At 41.0% G+C, this 18026-nt stretch overlaps 1 protein-coding gene across 5 annotated transcripts in view; it reads right to left on the bottom strand.

Moving 5' to 3' along the window:
* The window catches only part of ptpn11b (protein tyrosine phosphatase non-receptor type 11b), a 138842-nt gene that overhangs the window by 35917 nt on the left and 84899 nt on the right, over nucleotides 1–18026 (bottom strand). For all 5 annotated transcript variants that reach the window (XM_087980315.1, XM_043676119.2, XM_043676117.2 and 2 more), the window contains exons 3-5: nucleotides 5590–5784; nucleotides 3496–3688; nucleotides 2050–2166 (exon numbers count right to left, since the gene is read on the bottom strand). In XM_087980315.1, the coding sequence (XP_087836441.1) occupies nucleotides 2050–2166; nucleotides 3496–3688; nucleotides 5590–5784 (505 nt within the window). The remainder of the gene's footprint in view (nucleotides 1–2049; nucleotides 2167–3495; nucleotides 3689–5589; nucleotides 5785–18026) is intronic.

Genomic DNA, 18026 nt, shown 5'->3' with positions numbered 1-18026 from the left:
CTGTCAGAGGCCAACCCTGATCTATGTGACTGACTGCCTCCGGATCGAGGCAATTAAAGGCCCCCTTTCCAATCCGGCAGGTGGACTGCCCTGGGTATTCATGCAGGTAACCAAACACTTTTCTCATCTGCTGAAAACTCAGATAGAAAGTCGAAGCCCATAATTGGTTGTTAATTGATCACTTCAGACCTTAATTACTGGCAGATAAAACAAAATTCCCCAACAGACTTTCTTGCCCAGATACAGGTGGCAAGGAAGAAGAAGAGTATCACTCCAGGGCCAACTCAATTTTTTTCCCCTTCCACCACCCTTAGTGAGGGGAAAATTCCACCCAACATCATTCCTCCAATATATTTGGCTGATACATTTTTAAGAACAGCTTTACAAGTTTTACATTTTCAGCTGTTATAAGCCACTGGAAATTTAAATTCAACTTGCAGCCAGGGAACCAGTCACATTTACAATGAATGACAATTCCAGGAAACTAATTTTTAACTGATATAAAAAAGCCTGTTGTAGAAAAATCATTTAGCACATTTCTTGGAAAATCTTATAAAGGATTAAAAGATTGATATGACAAGTCAAAGTTTACAGGAACAGATTTCAGGGGACAGATGACACAGTCTAGTGAAATAAGCAATGCCTCACAGATAAAATTTGAGACAAAGGTGAAGGGATATATTTCAGCAGGAATGATGAATAATACAAACTAAACAAAGCAATTTTAAAACGAGTTGAAAATTAGAGAGATCTAAAGGCGTACTAACACAAATCTCTGAAGGTGACAAGTTGACAAGGTTCTTAAATAGGTGATCCTTGGCTTTATTAACAGCTTTATAAACATGGTGGCTCAGTCGTTAGCACTGCTGCTTCACAGCACCAGGGACCTGGATCCAATCCCAGCCTTGGGTGCCTGCTTGCATGAACTTTGCACGTTCTTCCTGTATCTGTGTGGGTTTCTGCCGGGTGGTCCGGTTTCTTCCTATAGTCCAAAGACGTGCAGCTTAGGTGGATTGGTCATGCTAAATTCCCCTACTGTCCACATGTGTGCAGGGTAGGTGGGTTAGCCATGGGCATTGCAGGGTTAGCGTTACAGCGTACAGGGGTGGGTCGGGGTGGGTCTGGGTGGGCTGCTCTTTGGAGGGTTGTGTGGACTCGATGGGCCAAATGATTTATTTCCACACTGTAGGGAGTCTATGGATCTCAACGTAAAAGAAGGGTCAGAGAAAATGGTATTACAGAAAACTCACATAACAATACTGGCTAAACTTAGCTGGAGTACTCTGTCCAATTCTAGACACTCAGCTTTAGGAAGGATGTCAAAGCCTAAGAAAGGCAAAACAAATTTACTATAGTGCATCAGGAAACAGAGTTGGGAGATATGTGAAAACAGGGAGAAGTTCAGGTTGGCTCTTAAGAGGATCAAATAGAGGTGTTGAAAATCACTGTTGGTTGTGGCAGAGTAAATACAAAACTGGTTCCAGGAGCATAGAATCACAAAGACGTACAGCACAGAAACAGACCCTTTGGTCCAACTTGTTCATGCTGACGAGATATCCTAATTTAATCTGGTCCCATTTGCCAGCACTTGGCCCCATACCTCTCTAAACCCTTCCTATTCTTGTACCCATCAAATGGACAAAAAGGACACAGAGTGAAGGTAAAAGAACCAAAATTGACATGACAAAATTTTTTTCTTAAAGTTGCTATGATTTGGAATATGTACTTGAAAAGATGGATAGGCGAACAATCAATTGTCTTTGAATGGGAAAACACTTACTGAAAATGAGTGACATGCCGAATAGCTCTACAAAATTGCAAACACAGGCACGATGGACTGAACAGTCTCCTTCTGTGCTATGTTAATGATTTTATGATAATACATGCAGAGACACATCAATTTAATAATAAAAATAATATAAAGATACCTCCTCCCAAGTTCTAACAAACTTTAAGTTTGATGGTGTACTTTCCAAAATCCCTGTTTGTGCTTAATCAAAAGGAAGCTATCACTCTGTAAAATTATCCAAATTAGAAGAAATACTGTACCTGTTTAAGGTGAACTACAATTCCAGTAACTTCTACCATTGGATTCTTTTTGTAGTGTTCCACTAAGTCAGTAAGTGTGTCAAATCTTTCACCTCCACCAACATCGTACTTCCCGTCCTGGATTGACCCAAAAATGTACTGATTAAAATATACTCTGTTAGAAACTGTGGTTACAGGTTTTAGCAAAATATCTACTTCATGTGACATTTTCAGTAGCTTACTGTAAATTGAAAATTACTTTGTAATCTTAAATGCTGCATTCTTATAAATTAAGAACTAGCCTCACACACTATTCAATTCACAAAACCACCGATCTCTGGTTTACAGGTTTCAACACTTTGTATAAAAAAAATCAATACTGTCAGCAGTTGTATTTCATGAGTTATATGAATGAAACATCAGTGATATTCAAATTTATTTTACTGGTTGAATCAGGGGACTACCTTAGAATTTATAATTTCTGTATACAGTACTATAATAGTTGTGGGAAGGTTAAATGATGGATAGTAAACTGTTCAGTGAAAAATAACATTAACTGCTCAGAAGCTTATTCTCAGTTTCAAACTTTATCATCATGACCTTCAGAAAGCCTTCATTATATTACAGCATATGTATTATTTTTCAAACGTTTTTATTGTAACTATAATGAGTAACATTTGCCTTAATTGAATAGTGGCTTCTTAATGATCTACATTCCTGAGAAAATGTTCATTCACTTTTACTCTACTCCTCTCTCTTTCCCACTAAGAAATTACAGTTAAGATGTATCTTTTTTTGAAAAACTATTCCTTCATGTACCATTGCATATATTCAACATTGCTGCTAAATCCTGGAACAGATAAACAAAGCTAAAATAACTAAGGGAATACCTTTAGAAAAACTTTGTGTTTTATGTGAGATGAGTACTCCTTGTTCTGTTTTCATCTCTTATTTGCAAAGGGGCAAACTATTGATGGGTACTTCTCTTTGGGTGCCAGATATGAGTAATATAAAACCTGAATGATTATTGTACTTGTGAGAATATAGGAAAAGTCACTGACCTACTGTATAATAGGGATATTAAAGCTGGAAGCAATCTATTAATGGGAATCCACACACACTTTCCATCAGAAGCCGCAGTGTTGCCACCAGTGGTGATTATCCCGTTGAATTTTCTTTACTCCTTATACTGATGAACTAACTCAGCATAGTCCCTTTCAGGCAGAGTGTTACATTAACAAATAGATAAATAACAGGAGCCTTACTTATGCTGTGCTTTTAATCTGCATCAAGTATTCGCTTTGCTGCAATCGTGGTATTAAATCTTACACAAGAAAATATTAGACTCCAATGGACAACTGGAAACAAAATTTACATTTCAAAGTACTTTTCATTAGCTTAAAAAGTAGCAAAATTTAAAATCTCCTAAATATTGTTTTTAAAATGTGGCCAGTTTGAACAGCCCACCTGATTCCGAATCATTACGTGGGTTACTCTTGGCTTACGGTCTCCATTTTCAAACTTCTCTTCATTAGTCAACACTGATAGAACAAAATCTCCTGGTTTACTGAGACTTTCACGCACCAGGAAACTTCCAGGTTTTCCTTTATCTGTCAGGAGTTTTTCAGCATCTTTACCTGATAGATGTCCATGATACCACCTGAAAACATACAATATTGATATTACAAGAGGCTTCCTGCATCTTTTCCATTCACTATAAAATTACTTGTGAATACAGATATTGCACACCTTTAATTTAGAAATTCCTTCCTCATAGGGAAGCTTTTGCCCTGGAAAAGTAAATAGCAAATTAAGTATCACTAGTGCCACCTGTCACAAAGGATCCTGGTAGCATCCAAAAACATTTAAAAATGATTTTTTAAAAAGTTACTGATGACCACAAAACTATGTTTTGGAGTAAATCGGTCCCTCAATGCTGTAGGAATGAAATAATTTCTAAAAGGTTCAAGAAAAGGTATCCTGAAATAGGAGTACAGAGGCTAGGTTAGAAATTATCCTACACCATAGTTATTATTCATTGTTTGCGTACTGAGTTGGGAATAATAAGAATATTTTGTTCACGATAATAAACAAATAGTTAATGGTAACTGAAAATAAAACACATTGATTATTTCCTGCCATCAAAATTCTAAAACTAAAAAACCTAAAGGTTATTGTAGAAGAAAATAAAATAGAAACCAAAGGCAGTTCCCCTTTAAAAATCGCTCATGACACTGCTGACATTTTAATTCTCAGCTTAAAAAAAAAAATCAGCAGGCAATCATATTCTGAAGATCTCTATCCATCTGCAGTTGTCGAGTTGTTGGGGAATCTTTGAATAAGAGTTCATTTGTGACACTAATATTTGCCAATGGAAAATGAGTATCAAGTGTGCTTTGGGGTTAAAGTCTACTTGCAAGTTTGCTGTCTACACCCATGCTCTGCTTATCAATTGTGAGGAGATAAATTGTATATTTTAAAGCAACAATAATTGTTTAAAAATGGCACACAACTATGTCCTTGGCACTTGTTTTTCTGACTCCATCGTTAGGAGTATTATAAAATTTACCAAGATCACCCATGATTTCTGAAGGTGTTGATTTTAGTTTTCACTTTGTGATGAAACTTTCTTGCTTCTATTAAGTACTGTCAACATGTAGTAACAAAAATAGCTTCACTAAAGTAAATATTGCCATATAATCAGTTTTTATATATATATCCTCCTCTTGCCTGAATGTGTTCCTCCATGAACAGGGTCACAAGTCTTTAGAAGGTTCATCCTCAGAAAAAGTGGTGGTAGCAGTGGTCTTTGAATATTTTTAAGGCAGAGAAAGTTAGATTATTGATAAGGAAGGGGGGCTGAAAGGTTATCATTAGGCAGATGGCAATGGGGACTAATCAGATCTGTCATGATCTTATTTAAATGGTGGTGCAGCCAAAAGGAGCAGTGGCCCAGTCCTACTCCTGATGGTTTTGAGCCTTTTCAGTGTTTTGGCCAAAAGCAATCAAGGACAAACCATACATCACAATAAACATTTACTCCCTCCACCACCAGCCTGCAGTTGCTGTAGTGTGTGCCATCTACTATAATCATTATAGCAACTGGCCTAAGTTTTTGGAAGAGCCCCTTTCAAATCCATGACTTTTGCTGCCTAGAGCTACAAGGGAACACAATGAAATGCAAGCTCCCTCCATGTCACATGCTATCCTGACTTATAAATATATTGTGGTACCATTATCACTGGGCCAAAATCCTGCTACTCACTATCTCACAATGCAGTGGGAGTGTCTGCACCATACAGAAAGAAGTTTCATAAGGCTGCTCACCAACAATGTCTCAAGGGAAATTAGGGATGGGTAATGAATCATTGACCCTGTCAGTGTTATCAACATCCAAGAATGAACAGAAAGTACTTTCTTCAAATAAAGGGTGTGCATTAAAGAATACTCACAGCAGTTTGATCTAAAAAGAACAGTGGCAAATATTTAAATTGACTGCTTCCCGATTCTATTGAGCCAAAAAGAGCCAAGGGGTGCAGAAAAAACAAAGGAATATAGTACCTTTCAGATGTTGGATCTTGACAGTTCAGAGGATACTTTAGTTCAATTATGTCTCCATTCTTCTCTCGCAAGAGACCTTGTTGCTCTGTATAATACTGAACCAATTCCGCCAATGTTGCAAACTTTTCTCCTCCATACAGGTCATAATAATCTCCTGTATTCTGGATTTTGATATGTGTCACTTCTTCATTTCGCCTGAGGTTTCAAAAAAAAAGTAGATTAACACAAAGGAAAACAAAATAAGACACTTGAGTGTTCAATTCACAGCCACTTTTGGGTCTCAATGCAACATCTCCCTGATTATCGCCTTCTGAGTGGATATAAATGGTACTGGATTTCCCAAATGAGTAACTAGGGTGACGTGCCTGGCGTGTGTGCGCGCGTGCGCTTGGGGTTGTACAGTTTGGTGTCTTCAATTGCTCCAACTAGCAGCCTTTGAAAGCTATGCCTGGGACAGCAGAGAGGTTGGAAGAACACAGCAAGCCAGGCAGCATCAGGAGGTGCAGAAGTCGACATTTCGAATGTAACCTTTCACAATCGGGGCAGGCATGAGTCGACCACCCAAACTTCCATTTCGTTTCTCTCACCTCTTGAAAAAAAATCCTGCCCTAGATTTTGCACTTACATCTTGAACTTAAGACTTTACTACTTGAAACCAAAAGCCATCAGTTTACAGTTCAGCCAATACAGATTATAGTTTACAGTAAAAAAGTAAACTGGCTAGTTGATGAATATAACCTTCAAGTACTTTGGTAACGTTTCAGAATAAGAGCTTAGAATCCAACAATGTAACGTGACACCATTATCTGCTATCTTGCAATGGGGCGGTGAACAATACAAATACTTAGCTCAAGACAGGATGATCATATTTGTGGTTGCCACTCACTCTGAAATCCATCTGACTCCCTCACATATCCTATACCAGGTATCTTGCACAAAATAGAAGGAAATAAGTACTATAAACTGAACATTGTTTAATCAAATTTCATAATCAGTGTGCGTGTTAAAGTTAAAAAGGACCTTTTCATTTAAAATTGATATTTTCCAAATGCGAAAATTTAAACATCTTAGTGAAATTTGAAGACCCTGGATATGCTTAGCATTATTTAGTCTTAAAAACCTACAGCATTACACTGTAAAAGATTTTGGGGGAAAGAAATTCAAATCAGATTTTCAATTATTTTCAAAGTGGGAAAGAAAATGTTTGAGTTAATAGCTGCATGATTTCTGTGGTTCTGTGGGTAACATTCTTGGCTCCAGGAGTCAGAAGGTTTTTGGCTCAAGTCTCACATCAGTGCTTGAACACAAAAATCAAGCTTAACATTTCAACATTGTACAGAGGACATTGCACTATTTAAAAAGGTACTGATGGAGCGAGTGATACGGTTCTAGGGATATTGTCTTTTGGAAAAGATGTTAAACTGATCCCCTATCAAATCTCTCAAGTGAATTAAAAATAGGTCCCATGGAAATATTTTGAAAGAGATACTCCTAGTGTCTTGGGCCGATAAGTATCATTCAATCAACCGCAGAAAAAAAAGACATTATCTGGTCATTGTCATATTGCTGTTTTTAGATTGGCTGTTTACACTTCCTGCACTGCTGCAGCAGCTATGCTTCACAAGTATTTAATTGGCTGTGAAGCATACGGCATATCCTGAGGACACAAAAGGCTGACGTACATGCAAGTCTTTCTTTCTTGACTGAAATTAGAGCTGGTTATCACATTGACCAATTGAAGGAGCGAGTGAAAGAATGTACAATCACACCAAAGGTGGGAAAGGCCCCAAGATATTTAAACAATGTCATGGAAGGAGCTTGCGCAGGGGTCAGCAGGAAGAAACTTTTTTCTGATTGAACTACACATGATTTGAGCAGACATAAACAAGCCTCCATTCTTGTACTTTTCACACCCATAAGTGCCAAATTTGCATAAAGAAGAAACCTAATGTATGAATCTGGTGGTCACCCCATCAACTCAAGGAAAGGCCCCTTCAAAATGCTGGCTCCTGAACCATGAGCCTTAAAGCCCAAAGTCTACTATCTCTATTTCAAGGTCTTTCCTGCCACATTAATGGTAATCTCAGTCATCAAAATCTGCCTAAGAAAAGCTAATTACGGGAATAAACTGAAAAGGTTCATAGCTCCTTGAAAATGGAGTCGCAGGTAGATAGGATAGTGAAGGCGGCATTTGGCATGCTTTTCTTTATTGGTCAGAGTATCGAGTACAGGGGTTGGGAGGTCATGCTGCAGCTGTACAGGACATTGGTTAAGCCACTGTTGGAATACTGCGTGCAATTCTGGTCTCCTTCCTATTAGAAAGATGTTGTGAAACTTGAAAGGGTTCAGAAAGGAATTACAAGGATGTTGCCCATGATGGAGGATTTGAGCTAAAGGGAGAGGGTGAATAGGCTAGGGCTGTTTTCCTTGAAGCATCGGAGGGGTGTGGGGTGACCTTATAAAAGGTTCATAAAATCATGAAGGGCATGGATAGGATAAATAGATAAAGTCTTTTCCCTGGGGTGGGGGAGCACAGAATTAGAGGGCATAGGTTTAGTGTGAGAGGGGAAAGATATAAAGGGACTTAAGGGGCAACATTTTTACACAGAGTGGTACGTGTATGGAGTGAGCTGCCAGATGAAGTGGTGAAGGCTAGTACAATTGCAACATTCAAAAAGGCATCTGTATGGGCATATGAATAGGAAGGATTTAGAGGGATATGGGCTGGGTGCTGGCAGGTAGGATTAGATTGGGTTGGGATATCTAGTCGGCATGAATGAGTTGGACCGAAGGGTCTGTTTCCGTGCCGTACATCTCTGACTCTGAGTTACATCACTGACACAAAAAGTGAAAGTTATCAAATTCTGATATTTTCGAATGTGAAAAATGTTCTAATATTCAGAGAAAATGCAAAAGTATCTAATCACAGTATGCAGCAAACAAAGAATACTGGGTGCTTAACCAGAAACATTTTCCCAGAATCAGATGCCTATGGGTCAGTTCTAAGTTGTGGGCCCAAAAGTTTACAATTAGTAATTCAAGTCTACATGAGGCAGCTATCTATTAGCAACATTACTAAGCAATCTAATTGACTGGAAATAAAATTCCTTCCAGACTTTCCTTTGCATTTAACATGAAATCAACTTTTAATATTGATGATATGTTATGTATTGTTTGCTTAAAAAAGTTTTATTAGCAAATGGTAATACTCATGCTACACTTGTAGCAATAAAAACACAAACATTTACTACATTGAATATTGAAATTTAATCTGAATAATTTTGAGAAGTTGTCACACAAATCACACATCAAGCAAGCATTCTTTTTAAGTTCTCCCAATAGGAAGAACTAGTGCCATTTTTTGTATTTCAGTATCATTTCAAGATGTTAGTACTTTTGACACTCTTATACAGTATTGTGTAGATGAACAGCCACCAACTATTCAGCTCAATAATGCAAGCTACCTTTAAGTTCTAAAGGCCTGAAAATAGCATTTCAAATGATAGCTTTTAATAAAGGATTTAGACCTGAATCTGTACACATGCTGTCCTTTGTTGCTGCAAATGCTGTGAATTACCCCTCTGCAATATAAATAGGTTAGATTCCACAATAGCTGAATCCCAAGAAGTGTTACATATCTTAAAGTAACACAGTAATGCATCCAATGAAAAATACATTCCTTAAGGAGTTTGATACTTATGGATGTGACATCACCTTCTTCACATAGAAGTACTTAAACCAAACTCAGGACTTTATCATCTGAAGCACTGGAAGTTAAATGGGTCAATTCTCGAGTGGATGTATTTATATCAATGCTTTGCTATGTATAGAAAATGGGATTGAGAAATAAAAGAGAAAATAACCACTTGCTGTAGAATGGATTTGCACAGTAATTAACTTTTGTTTTTCTCCATCCATTTCAATGATTACTGATAGCTAATATTAAAATATCTCCAGGTTACTTAACGTTTACTGAAGTAATTCAGCACTTTAACACATTGTTCACTAATTCTTTCAGACAGGCAGATAGGAAAACCATGTGAATGCAATAACCAGTTATCACGAGGAATCATGATGGTAATAGCAGTCTTTGGACTTTGTTGAATTGTCAAAGTCGTTATTTTCTTCCAACTAATACCTAATATTACTAGGCTTAATAAAGCTTCTTTCATTCCTATTCTTTACATTATTACAGAAAATTATATAGAAAGATTAATCGGGGGAATTTTCAACCTGCATCAAACCTGGCCACAAAGTTGATGGAGCATACTATCATACAGGCAACTGAAAAAGTGAGTGAGAGAATATACACAGTCACATCAAGGATGGGAAAAGCCCCAAGATTTTTTAAACTGGGTCATGGAAGGTCTTTATGTTCAATAGTAGGAAAAATTTTCAACTGATAGGTAAAGGATATCAAAGCACATAGTCCTCTTAAACTGGGGAGTGTTGGCTTAACCAGTAGATACTTACAAGCTTACGTTGAGAATCTGGCAACAGTGCTGGAAAAATCAATTATTTGACCAGGCTTATTTTGGTTAAGTGCTTACTTGCAGTTCAGTTATTATTTGCACATCTATAGCCCTAGTACTCACGAGCCTTTCTTCAACTCCAGTGCTGCACTCATTGCTGAACTTCATTCTGCAGCCACTTCCAACCTTTGCTTCTGATCCCATCACTTCTTCAAGTCTATTTTTTCCCTTTATGGATTTGAGAAGGATTCCATTCTGATATGAATAATAATCATAACCACATAATAACAGGCTCCCTTTCTTCTTGCAGTGTGAACAGGATATGTCAGCTTTTACTCACATTATTTCAAATGCTAGCTTACAAATTTACAGCTCAAGTAGATGGTCTGTAGCAAGTGAAACACTGGATATATTTGCAGGAGTTCATTACATAAGCATCTGTTCTTCATAAACTGAAAATGTCACTATGAACAATCTACTTAGCATTTTATTTGAAACGTCAGTTGTGTTAACCCCTGGACTTCATTTGTTTCCCCAAAACAGGCTATCGTCCAAAAAGGCTGGCAAGCAGCTGGTATTGGGCAGGTCAGAATCACGAATGTAAAGGGATTGCAGGGCTCATCTTTTCTGTGCAAAAAGGGAGCATGGGGAAGCAAAGGTACAGACTTTGTAGCAAGCAAGGGTATGGAAACGTTAATGCTAAGGAGTGCCTTAAGCATCACTTACTAAGCTGCCACACAGGTTTAGGTGAAGAGCAACTGCTGATCTCAAAGGGGTAAGACCTACCATCAGGGTCTCAGTCTCTGAAGCAATGTCCATCACATATGTATAGTTTGTACTTAGTTGCCGTCATCCATCTTGCAGAAGACAACAGCATCTTCTCAATAGGCTGCCAAGTTTAGTTTCTACCACATTAGAAACTAAATGTGCAAGCCCTGCACATCCCTTCCTAGAAATGGTTCTGGCAAAAATACATCATATTGTGAGTAACAGTACAGAGAGTTCATAAACTATAATGAGCAGCAAAATAGATTGTTCACACAACTGTAGAGAATCATCGTGAATGATTATGATGTGGTAGGCATCACAGAGACATGGTTGCAGGGGGGTCAGGACTGGCAGTTAAACATCCAAGGATTTTCAACTTATCGAAAAGACAGGAAGGCAGGCAGACGGGGCAGGGTTGCCTTGTTAAGAACAAAATTAAATCTATGGTACTGAATGACATAGCGTTGGATGATGTGGAGTCTGTGTGGGTGGAATTGAGGAACCACAAAGGCAAAAAAACCAGAATGGGAGTTATGCACAGACCTCCTAATAGTGGTCAGGACCAGGGGCGCAACATGTATCGGGAAATAGAGAAGGCATGTCAGAAAGGCAAGGTCACAGTGATCATGGAAGACTTCAGTATGCAAATGGACTGAGTAAATAATGTTGCCAGTGGATCCAAAGAAAAGGAATTCATGGAATGCTTACAGGATGGCTTTTTGGAACATCTTGTCATGGAGCCCACAAGGGAGCAGGTTATTCTGGACCTAGTGCTATGTAATGAACCAGACTTTATAAAAAAATCTTAAAGTAAGGGAACACTGAGGAAGCAGCGATCATAATATGGTAGAGTTCAGTCTGCAGTTTGAAAGAGAGAAGGCAAAATTGGATGTAATGGTGTTACAGTTAAATAAAGATAATTATGAGGGCATGAGAGAGGAACTGACGAAAATAGACTGGAAGCAGAGCCTAGTGGGGAAGACAGTAGAGCAAAAATGGCAGGAGTTTGTGGGTATAATTGAGGACACTGACAACAGACAATAGGTGCAGGAGTAGGCCATTCAGCCCTTCGAGCCTGCACCGCCATTCAATATGATCATGGCTGATCATTCCTAATCAGTATCCTCTTCCTGCCTTATCTCCATAACCCTTGATTCCACTATCCTTGAGAGCTCTATCCAACTCTTTCTTAAATGAATCCAGAGACTGTCCTCTGGGGCAGAGCATTCCACACAACCACCACTCTCTGGGTGAAGAAGTTTCTCCTCATCTCTGTCCTTAATGAGGTAAAAACAATGACTGCAGATGCTGGAAACCAGATTCTGGATCAATGGTGCTGGAAGAGCACAGCAGTTCAGGCAGCATCGAGGAGCTTCAGCAAAATCGACGTTTCGGGCAAAAGCCCTTCATCAGGAATAAAGGCAGAGCCTGAAGTGTGGAGAGATAAGCTAGAGGAGGGTGGGGGTGGGGAGAGAGTAGCATAGAGTACAATGGGTGAGTGGGGGAGGAGATGAAGGTGATCCGTCAGGGAGGAGAGGGTGGAGTGGATAGGTGGAAAAGGAGCTAGGCAGGTCGGACAAGTCCGGACAAGTCAAGGGGACTGGAAGTTTAAAACTAGGATGAGGTGGGGGAAGGGGAAATGAGGAAGCTGTTGAAGTCCACATTGATGTCCTGGGGTTGAAGTGTTCCGAGGCGGAAGATGAGGCGTTCTTCCTCCAGGCATCTGGTGGTGAGGGAGCAGCGGTGAAGGAGGCCCAGGACCTCCATGCCCTCAGCAGAGTGGGAGGGGGAGCTGAAATGTTGGGCCACGGGGTGGTTTGGTTGATTGGTTAGGGTGTCTCGGATACAATTCCGTTGCTCCCGATGCGGTCTCCCCGACATTGGGGAGACTGGGCGCCTCCTAGCAGAGCACTTTAGGGAACATCTCCGAGACACCCGCACCAATCAACCAAACCGCCCCGTGGCCCAACATTTCAACTCCCCCTCCCACTCTGCCGAGGACATGGAGGTCCTGGGCCTCCTTCACCGCTGCTCCCTCACCACCAGATGCCTGGAGGAAGAATGCCTCATCTTCCGCCTCGGAACACTTCAACCCCAGGGCATCAATGTGGACTTCAACAGCTTCCTCATTTCCCCCTCCCCCACCTCATCCTAGTTTCAAACTTCCAGTCCCCTTGACTTGTCCGGACTTGTCCGACCTGCCTAGCTCCTTTTCCACCTATCCACTCCACCCTCTCCTCCCTGACCGATCACCTTCATCTCCTCCCCCACTCACCCATTGTACTCTATGCTACTCTCTCCCCACCCCCACCCTCCTCTAGCTTATCTCTCCACGCTTCAGGCTCTTTGCCTTTATTCCTGATGAAGGGCTTTTGCCCGAAACGTCGATTTTGCTGAAGCTCCTCGATGCTGCCTGAACTGCTGTGCTCTTCCAGCACCATTGATCCAGAATCTGTCCTTAATGGTCTACCCCGTATTTTTAAGCTGTGTCCTCTGGTTCGGCACTCACCCATCAGCGGAAACATGTTTCCTGCTGCCAGAGTGTCCAATCCTTTCATAATCTTATATGTCTCAATCAGATCCCCTCTCAGTCTTCTAAACTCAAGGGTATACAAGCCCAGTCGCTTCAGTCTTTCAGTGCAAGGTAATCCCGCCATTCCAGGAATTGACCTCGTGAACCTACGCTGCACTCCCTCAATAGCCAGAATGTCTTTCCTCAAATTTGGAGACCAGAACTGCACACAGTACTCCAGGTGTGGTCTCACCAGGGCCCTGTACAGCTGCAGAAGCTCCTCTTTGCTTCTATACTCAATTCCTCTTGTTATGAAGGCCAGCATGCTATTAGCCTTCTTCACTACCTGCTGTACCTGCATGCTTACCTTCATTGACTGGTGTACAAGAACACCCAGATCTCTCTGTACTGCACCTTTACCTAAATTGATTCCATTGAGGTAGTAATCTGCCTTCCTGTTCTTGCCACCAAAGTGGATAACCATACATTTATCCACATTAAACTGCATCTGCCATGCATCTGCCCACTCATCTAACTTGTCCAGGTCACCCTGTAATCTCCTAACATCCTCATCACATTTCACCCTGCCACCCAGCTTTGTATCATCAGCAAATTTGCTAATGTTATTGCTGATACCATCTTCTATATCATTAACATATATTGTAAAAAGCTGCGGTCCCAGCACGGATCCCTGTGGTACCCCACTGGTCACTGCCTGCCATTCCGAAATTGAGCCGTTTATCACTACCCTTTGTTTCCTATCAGCCAACCAATTTTCAATCCAATCTAGTACTTTGCCCCCAATACCATGCACCCTAATTTTACTCACTAACCTCCTGTGTGGGACTTTATCAAAAGCTTTCTGAAAGTCCAGGTACACTACATCTACTGGATCTCCCTCGTCCATCTTCAGAGTTACATCCTCAAAAAATTCCAGAAGATTAGTCAAGCATGATTTCCCCTTCATAACTCCATGCTGACTCTGTCCTATCCTGTTACTACTATCCAGATGTGCCGTAATTTCATCCTTTATAATAGACTCCAGCATCTTTCCCACCACTGAGGTCAGACTAACTGGTCTATAATTTCCTCTTTCTCTCTCCCACCTTTCTTAAAAAGTGGTATAACATTAGCCACCCTCCAATCCTCAGGAACTGACCCCGAATCTATCGAACTCTGGAAAATAATCACCAACGCATCCACGATTTCCCGAGCCACCTCCTTCAGTACCCTGGGATGTAGACCATCAGGCTCCAGAGACTTATCAACCTTCAGACCTAACAGTCTCTCTAACACCAAAGCTGAAAATGTGTTGCTGGAAAAGCGCAGCAGGTCAGGCAGCATCCAGGGAACAGGAGAATCAGGAAGAAGGGCTTATGCCCGAAACGTCGATTCTCCTGTTCCCTGGATGCTGCCTGACCTGCTGCGCTTTTCCAGCAACACATTTTCAGCTCTGATCTCCAGCATCTGCAGTCCTCACTTTCTCCTCTCTAACACCAAATCCTGGCAAATATAGATTCGCTTAAGTTCAGGTCCTTCAGCCACTGTTACCTCAGGGAGATTGCTTGTGTCTTCCCCAGTGAACACAGATCTGAAGTACCCATTTAATTCTTCTGCCATTTCTTTGTTCCCCGTAATATATTCCTCTGTTTCTGTCTTCAAGGGCCCAATTTTAGTCCTAACCATTTTTTTGCCTTGCACATACTTAAAAAAGCTTTTACTATCCTCCTTTATATTATTGGCCAGTTTACCTTCGTACCTCATTTTTTTCTCTGTGTATTTCCTTCTTAGTAATCCTCTGTTGCTCTTTAAAAGCTTCCCAGTCCTCAGTTTTCCTACTTATCTTTGCTATGATATACTTTTTCTCTTTTAACTTTATATGTTTCTTTACTTCCCTCGTCAGCCACGGCCGCCCATGCCTCCTCCTGGGATCTTTCTTCCTTTTAGGAATGAACTGATCCTGCAACTTCTACATTATACACAGAAATATCCACCATTGTTCCTCCATGGTCATCCCTGCTAAGGTATTGCACCATTGAACTTTGGCCAGCTCCTCCCTAATAGCTCCATAGTTCCCTTTATTCAACAGAAGTACCATCACTTCCGACTGGACCCTCTCCCTCTCAAATTGCAGAATGAAGCTTAATGTATTATGGTCACTACTTCCCAATGGCTCCTTCACTTCGAGGTCTCTGACCAATTCTGGTTCGTTACACAATACTAGATCCAGAATTGCCTTCTCCCTGGTCGGCTCCAGCACCAGCTGCTCTAAGAATCCATCTCTGAGACACTCAACAAAGTCTCTTTCTTGAGATCCAATACCATCCTGAATCTCCCAATCGACCTGCGCGTTATAATCCCCCATAACAACTGTAGTAACATCTTTGCGATAGGCCAATTTCAGCTCCTGATTCAACTTACATCCGACATCCAGACTACTGTTTGGGGGCCTGTAGATGACTCCCAAGAGGGTCTTTTTACCCTTAGTATTTCGCAGCTCTATCCACACTTGACTCTACATCCCCTGACTCTAGATCCCCCCACGCAAGGGACTGAATATCCTCCCTTACCAACAAGGCCACCCCACCCCCTCTGCCCATCAGTCTGTCCTTACGATAGCACGTGTAGCCTTGAATATTCATTTCCCAGGCCCTGTCCACTTGAAGCCACGTCTCAGTTATCCCCACAATATCGTATCTGCCAATTTCCAAAAGAGCCTCAAGCTCATCCATCTTATGTCTAATGCTTCGTGCATTCATGTATAGTATTTTTAATTTGTTACTGCTCCCACCCTTCCCATCAACCCCTATTTCACTCAACCTTACAGCATGATCCCTTTCCGAGTTTTCTGCCTCATTGATACAGTTGTCTTTCTTGACTTCTCTTGTTCTAACTTTCCCTTCAATTTCCTTTTTAAACATCCAGTTTGTCCCCTCCCCCCCGCTACTTAGTTTAAATGTAGCGGTGTTGCAGTAGAAAACCTGCCTGCCAGAATGCTGGTCCCTAACCTATTAAGGTGCAAACCGTCTCTCTTGTAGAGAGGTTCATCCCCAAGAAAAGAAAGATTATCTGGGGAGGGATTAGACAGCCATGGCTGACAAAGGAAGTCAGGAAATGTATTAAAGAAAAAGAGAGATCCTATAAAGTGACCAAGAGCACTGGGAAATCAGAAGATTGGGAAGGCTACAAAAACAAATAGAGGATAACAAAGAGAAATAAGGAAGGAGAGGATCAAGTATGAAGGTAGGCTAGCCAGTAATATTAGAAATGATAGTAAAAGTTTCTTTCAATACATAAGAAACAAACGACAGGCAAAAGTAGACATTGGGCCACTTCAAACTGATGCTGGAAGCCTAGTGATGGGAGATGAGGAAATAGCTGGAGAACTTAATAAGTACTTTCATCAGTCTTCATAGTGGAAGACATGAGTAATATCCCAACAATTAAAGGGAGTCAGGGGGCTGAATGGAATATGGTTGCCATTACAAAAGAGAAAGTGCTACAAAAGCTAAAAGGTCTTAAAATTGATAAGTCTCCTGGCCCCGATGGGCTACATTCCTAGAGTTCTGAGGGAGGTGGCTGAGGAAATAGTGGAGGCGTTGGTTGAGATCTTTCAAAAGTCACTGAAGTCAGGGAAAGTCCCAGATGATTGGAAGATCGCTGTTGTAACCCCCTTGTTAAAGAAAGGATCAAGACAAAAGATGGAAAATTATAGGCCAATTAGCCTAACCTCGATTGTTGGTAAAATTCTAGAATCTATCATTAAGGATGAGGTTTCTAAATTCTTGGAAGAGCAGGGTCAGATTAGAACAAGTCAACATGGATTTAATAAGGAGAGGTCGTGCCTGACAAACCTGTTGGAATTCTTTGAAGAGGTGATAAGTAGGTTAGACCAGGAAAACACAGTGGATATGGTCTATCTCGACTTCCAAAAGGCCTTTGATAAGGTGCCACACAGGAGGCTGCTGAGCAAGGTGAGGGCCCATGGTGTTCGAAGTGAGCTACGGGTATGGATTGAGGATTGGCTGTCTGACAGAAGGCAGAGAGTTGGGATAAAAAGGTTCTTTTTCGGAATGGCAGCCGATGACAAGCGGTGTCCCGCAGGGTTCAGTGTTGGGGCCGCAGCTGTTCACGTTATATATTAATGATCTGGATGAAGGGACTGGAGGCATTCTAGCTAAGTTTGCCGATGATACAAAGTTAGGTGGACAGGCAGGTAGTACTGAAGAAGTGGGGAGTCTGCAGAAGGATCTAGACAGTTTGGGAGAATGGTCCAGGAAATGGCTGATGGAATTCAATGTGAGCAAATGCGAGGTCTTGCACTTTGGAAAAAATAATACAAGCATGGACTACTTTCTAAACGGTGAGAAAATTCATAAAGCCAAAGTACAAAGGGATCTGGGAGTGCTTGTCAAGGATTCTCTAAAGGTAACAATGCAGGTTGAGTCAGTGATTAAGAAAGCGAATGCAATGTTGTCATTTATCTCAAGAGGGTTGGAATATAAAAGCACCGTTGTGCTACTGAGAGAGACTTTATAAAGCTCTGGTTAGGCCCCATTTGGAGTACTGTGTCCAGTTTTGGTCTCCACACCTCAGGAAGGACATACTGGCACTGGAGCGTGTCCAGTGGAGATTCACACGGATGATCCCTGGAATGGTAGGTCTAACATACGAGGAACGGCTGA

The sequence above is a fragment of the Chiloscyllium plagiosum genome, unplaced genomic scaffold (assembly GCF_037043375.1).
Source record: "Chiloscyllium plagiosum isolate Xiang-an unplaced genomic scaffold, Cpla_swu_hap1 HiC_scaffold_37, whole genome shotgun sequence".
In the NCBI taxonomy this organism is placed as follows: Eukaryota; Metazoa; Chordata; class Chondrichthyes; order Orectolobiformes; family Hemiscylliidae; genus Chiloscyllium; species Chiloscyllium plagiosum.
The sequence above is the reverse complement of the archived record's forward strand: the minus strand, read 5'-3'. Positions and strand labels throughout refer to the sequence as shown.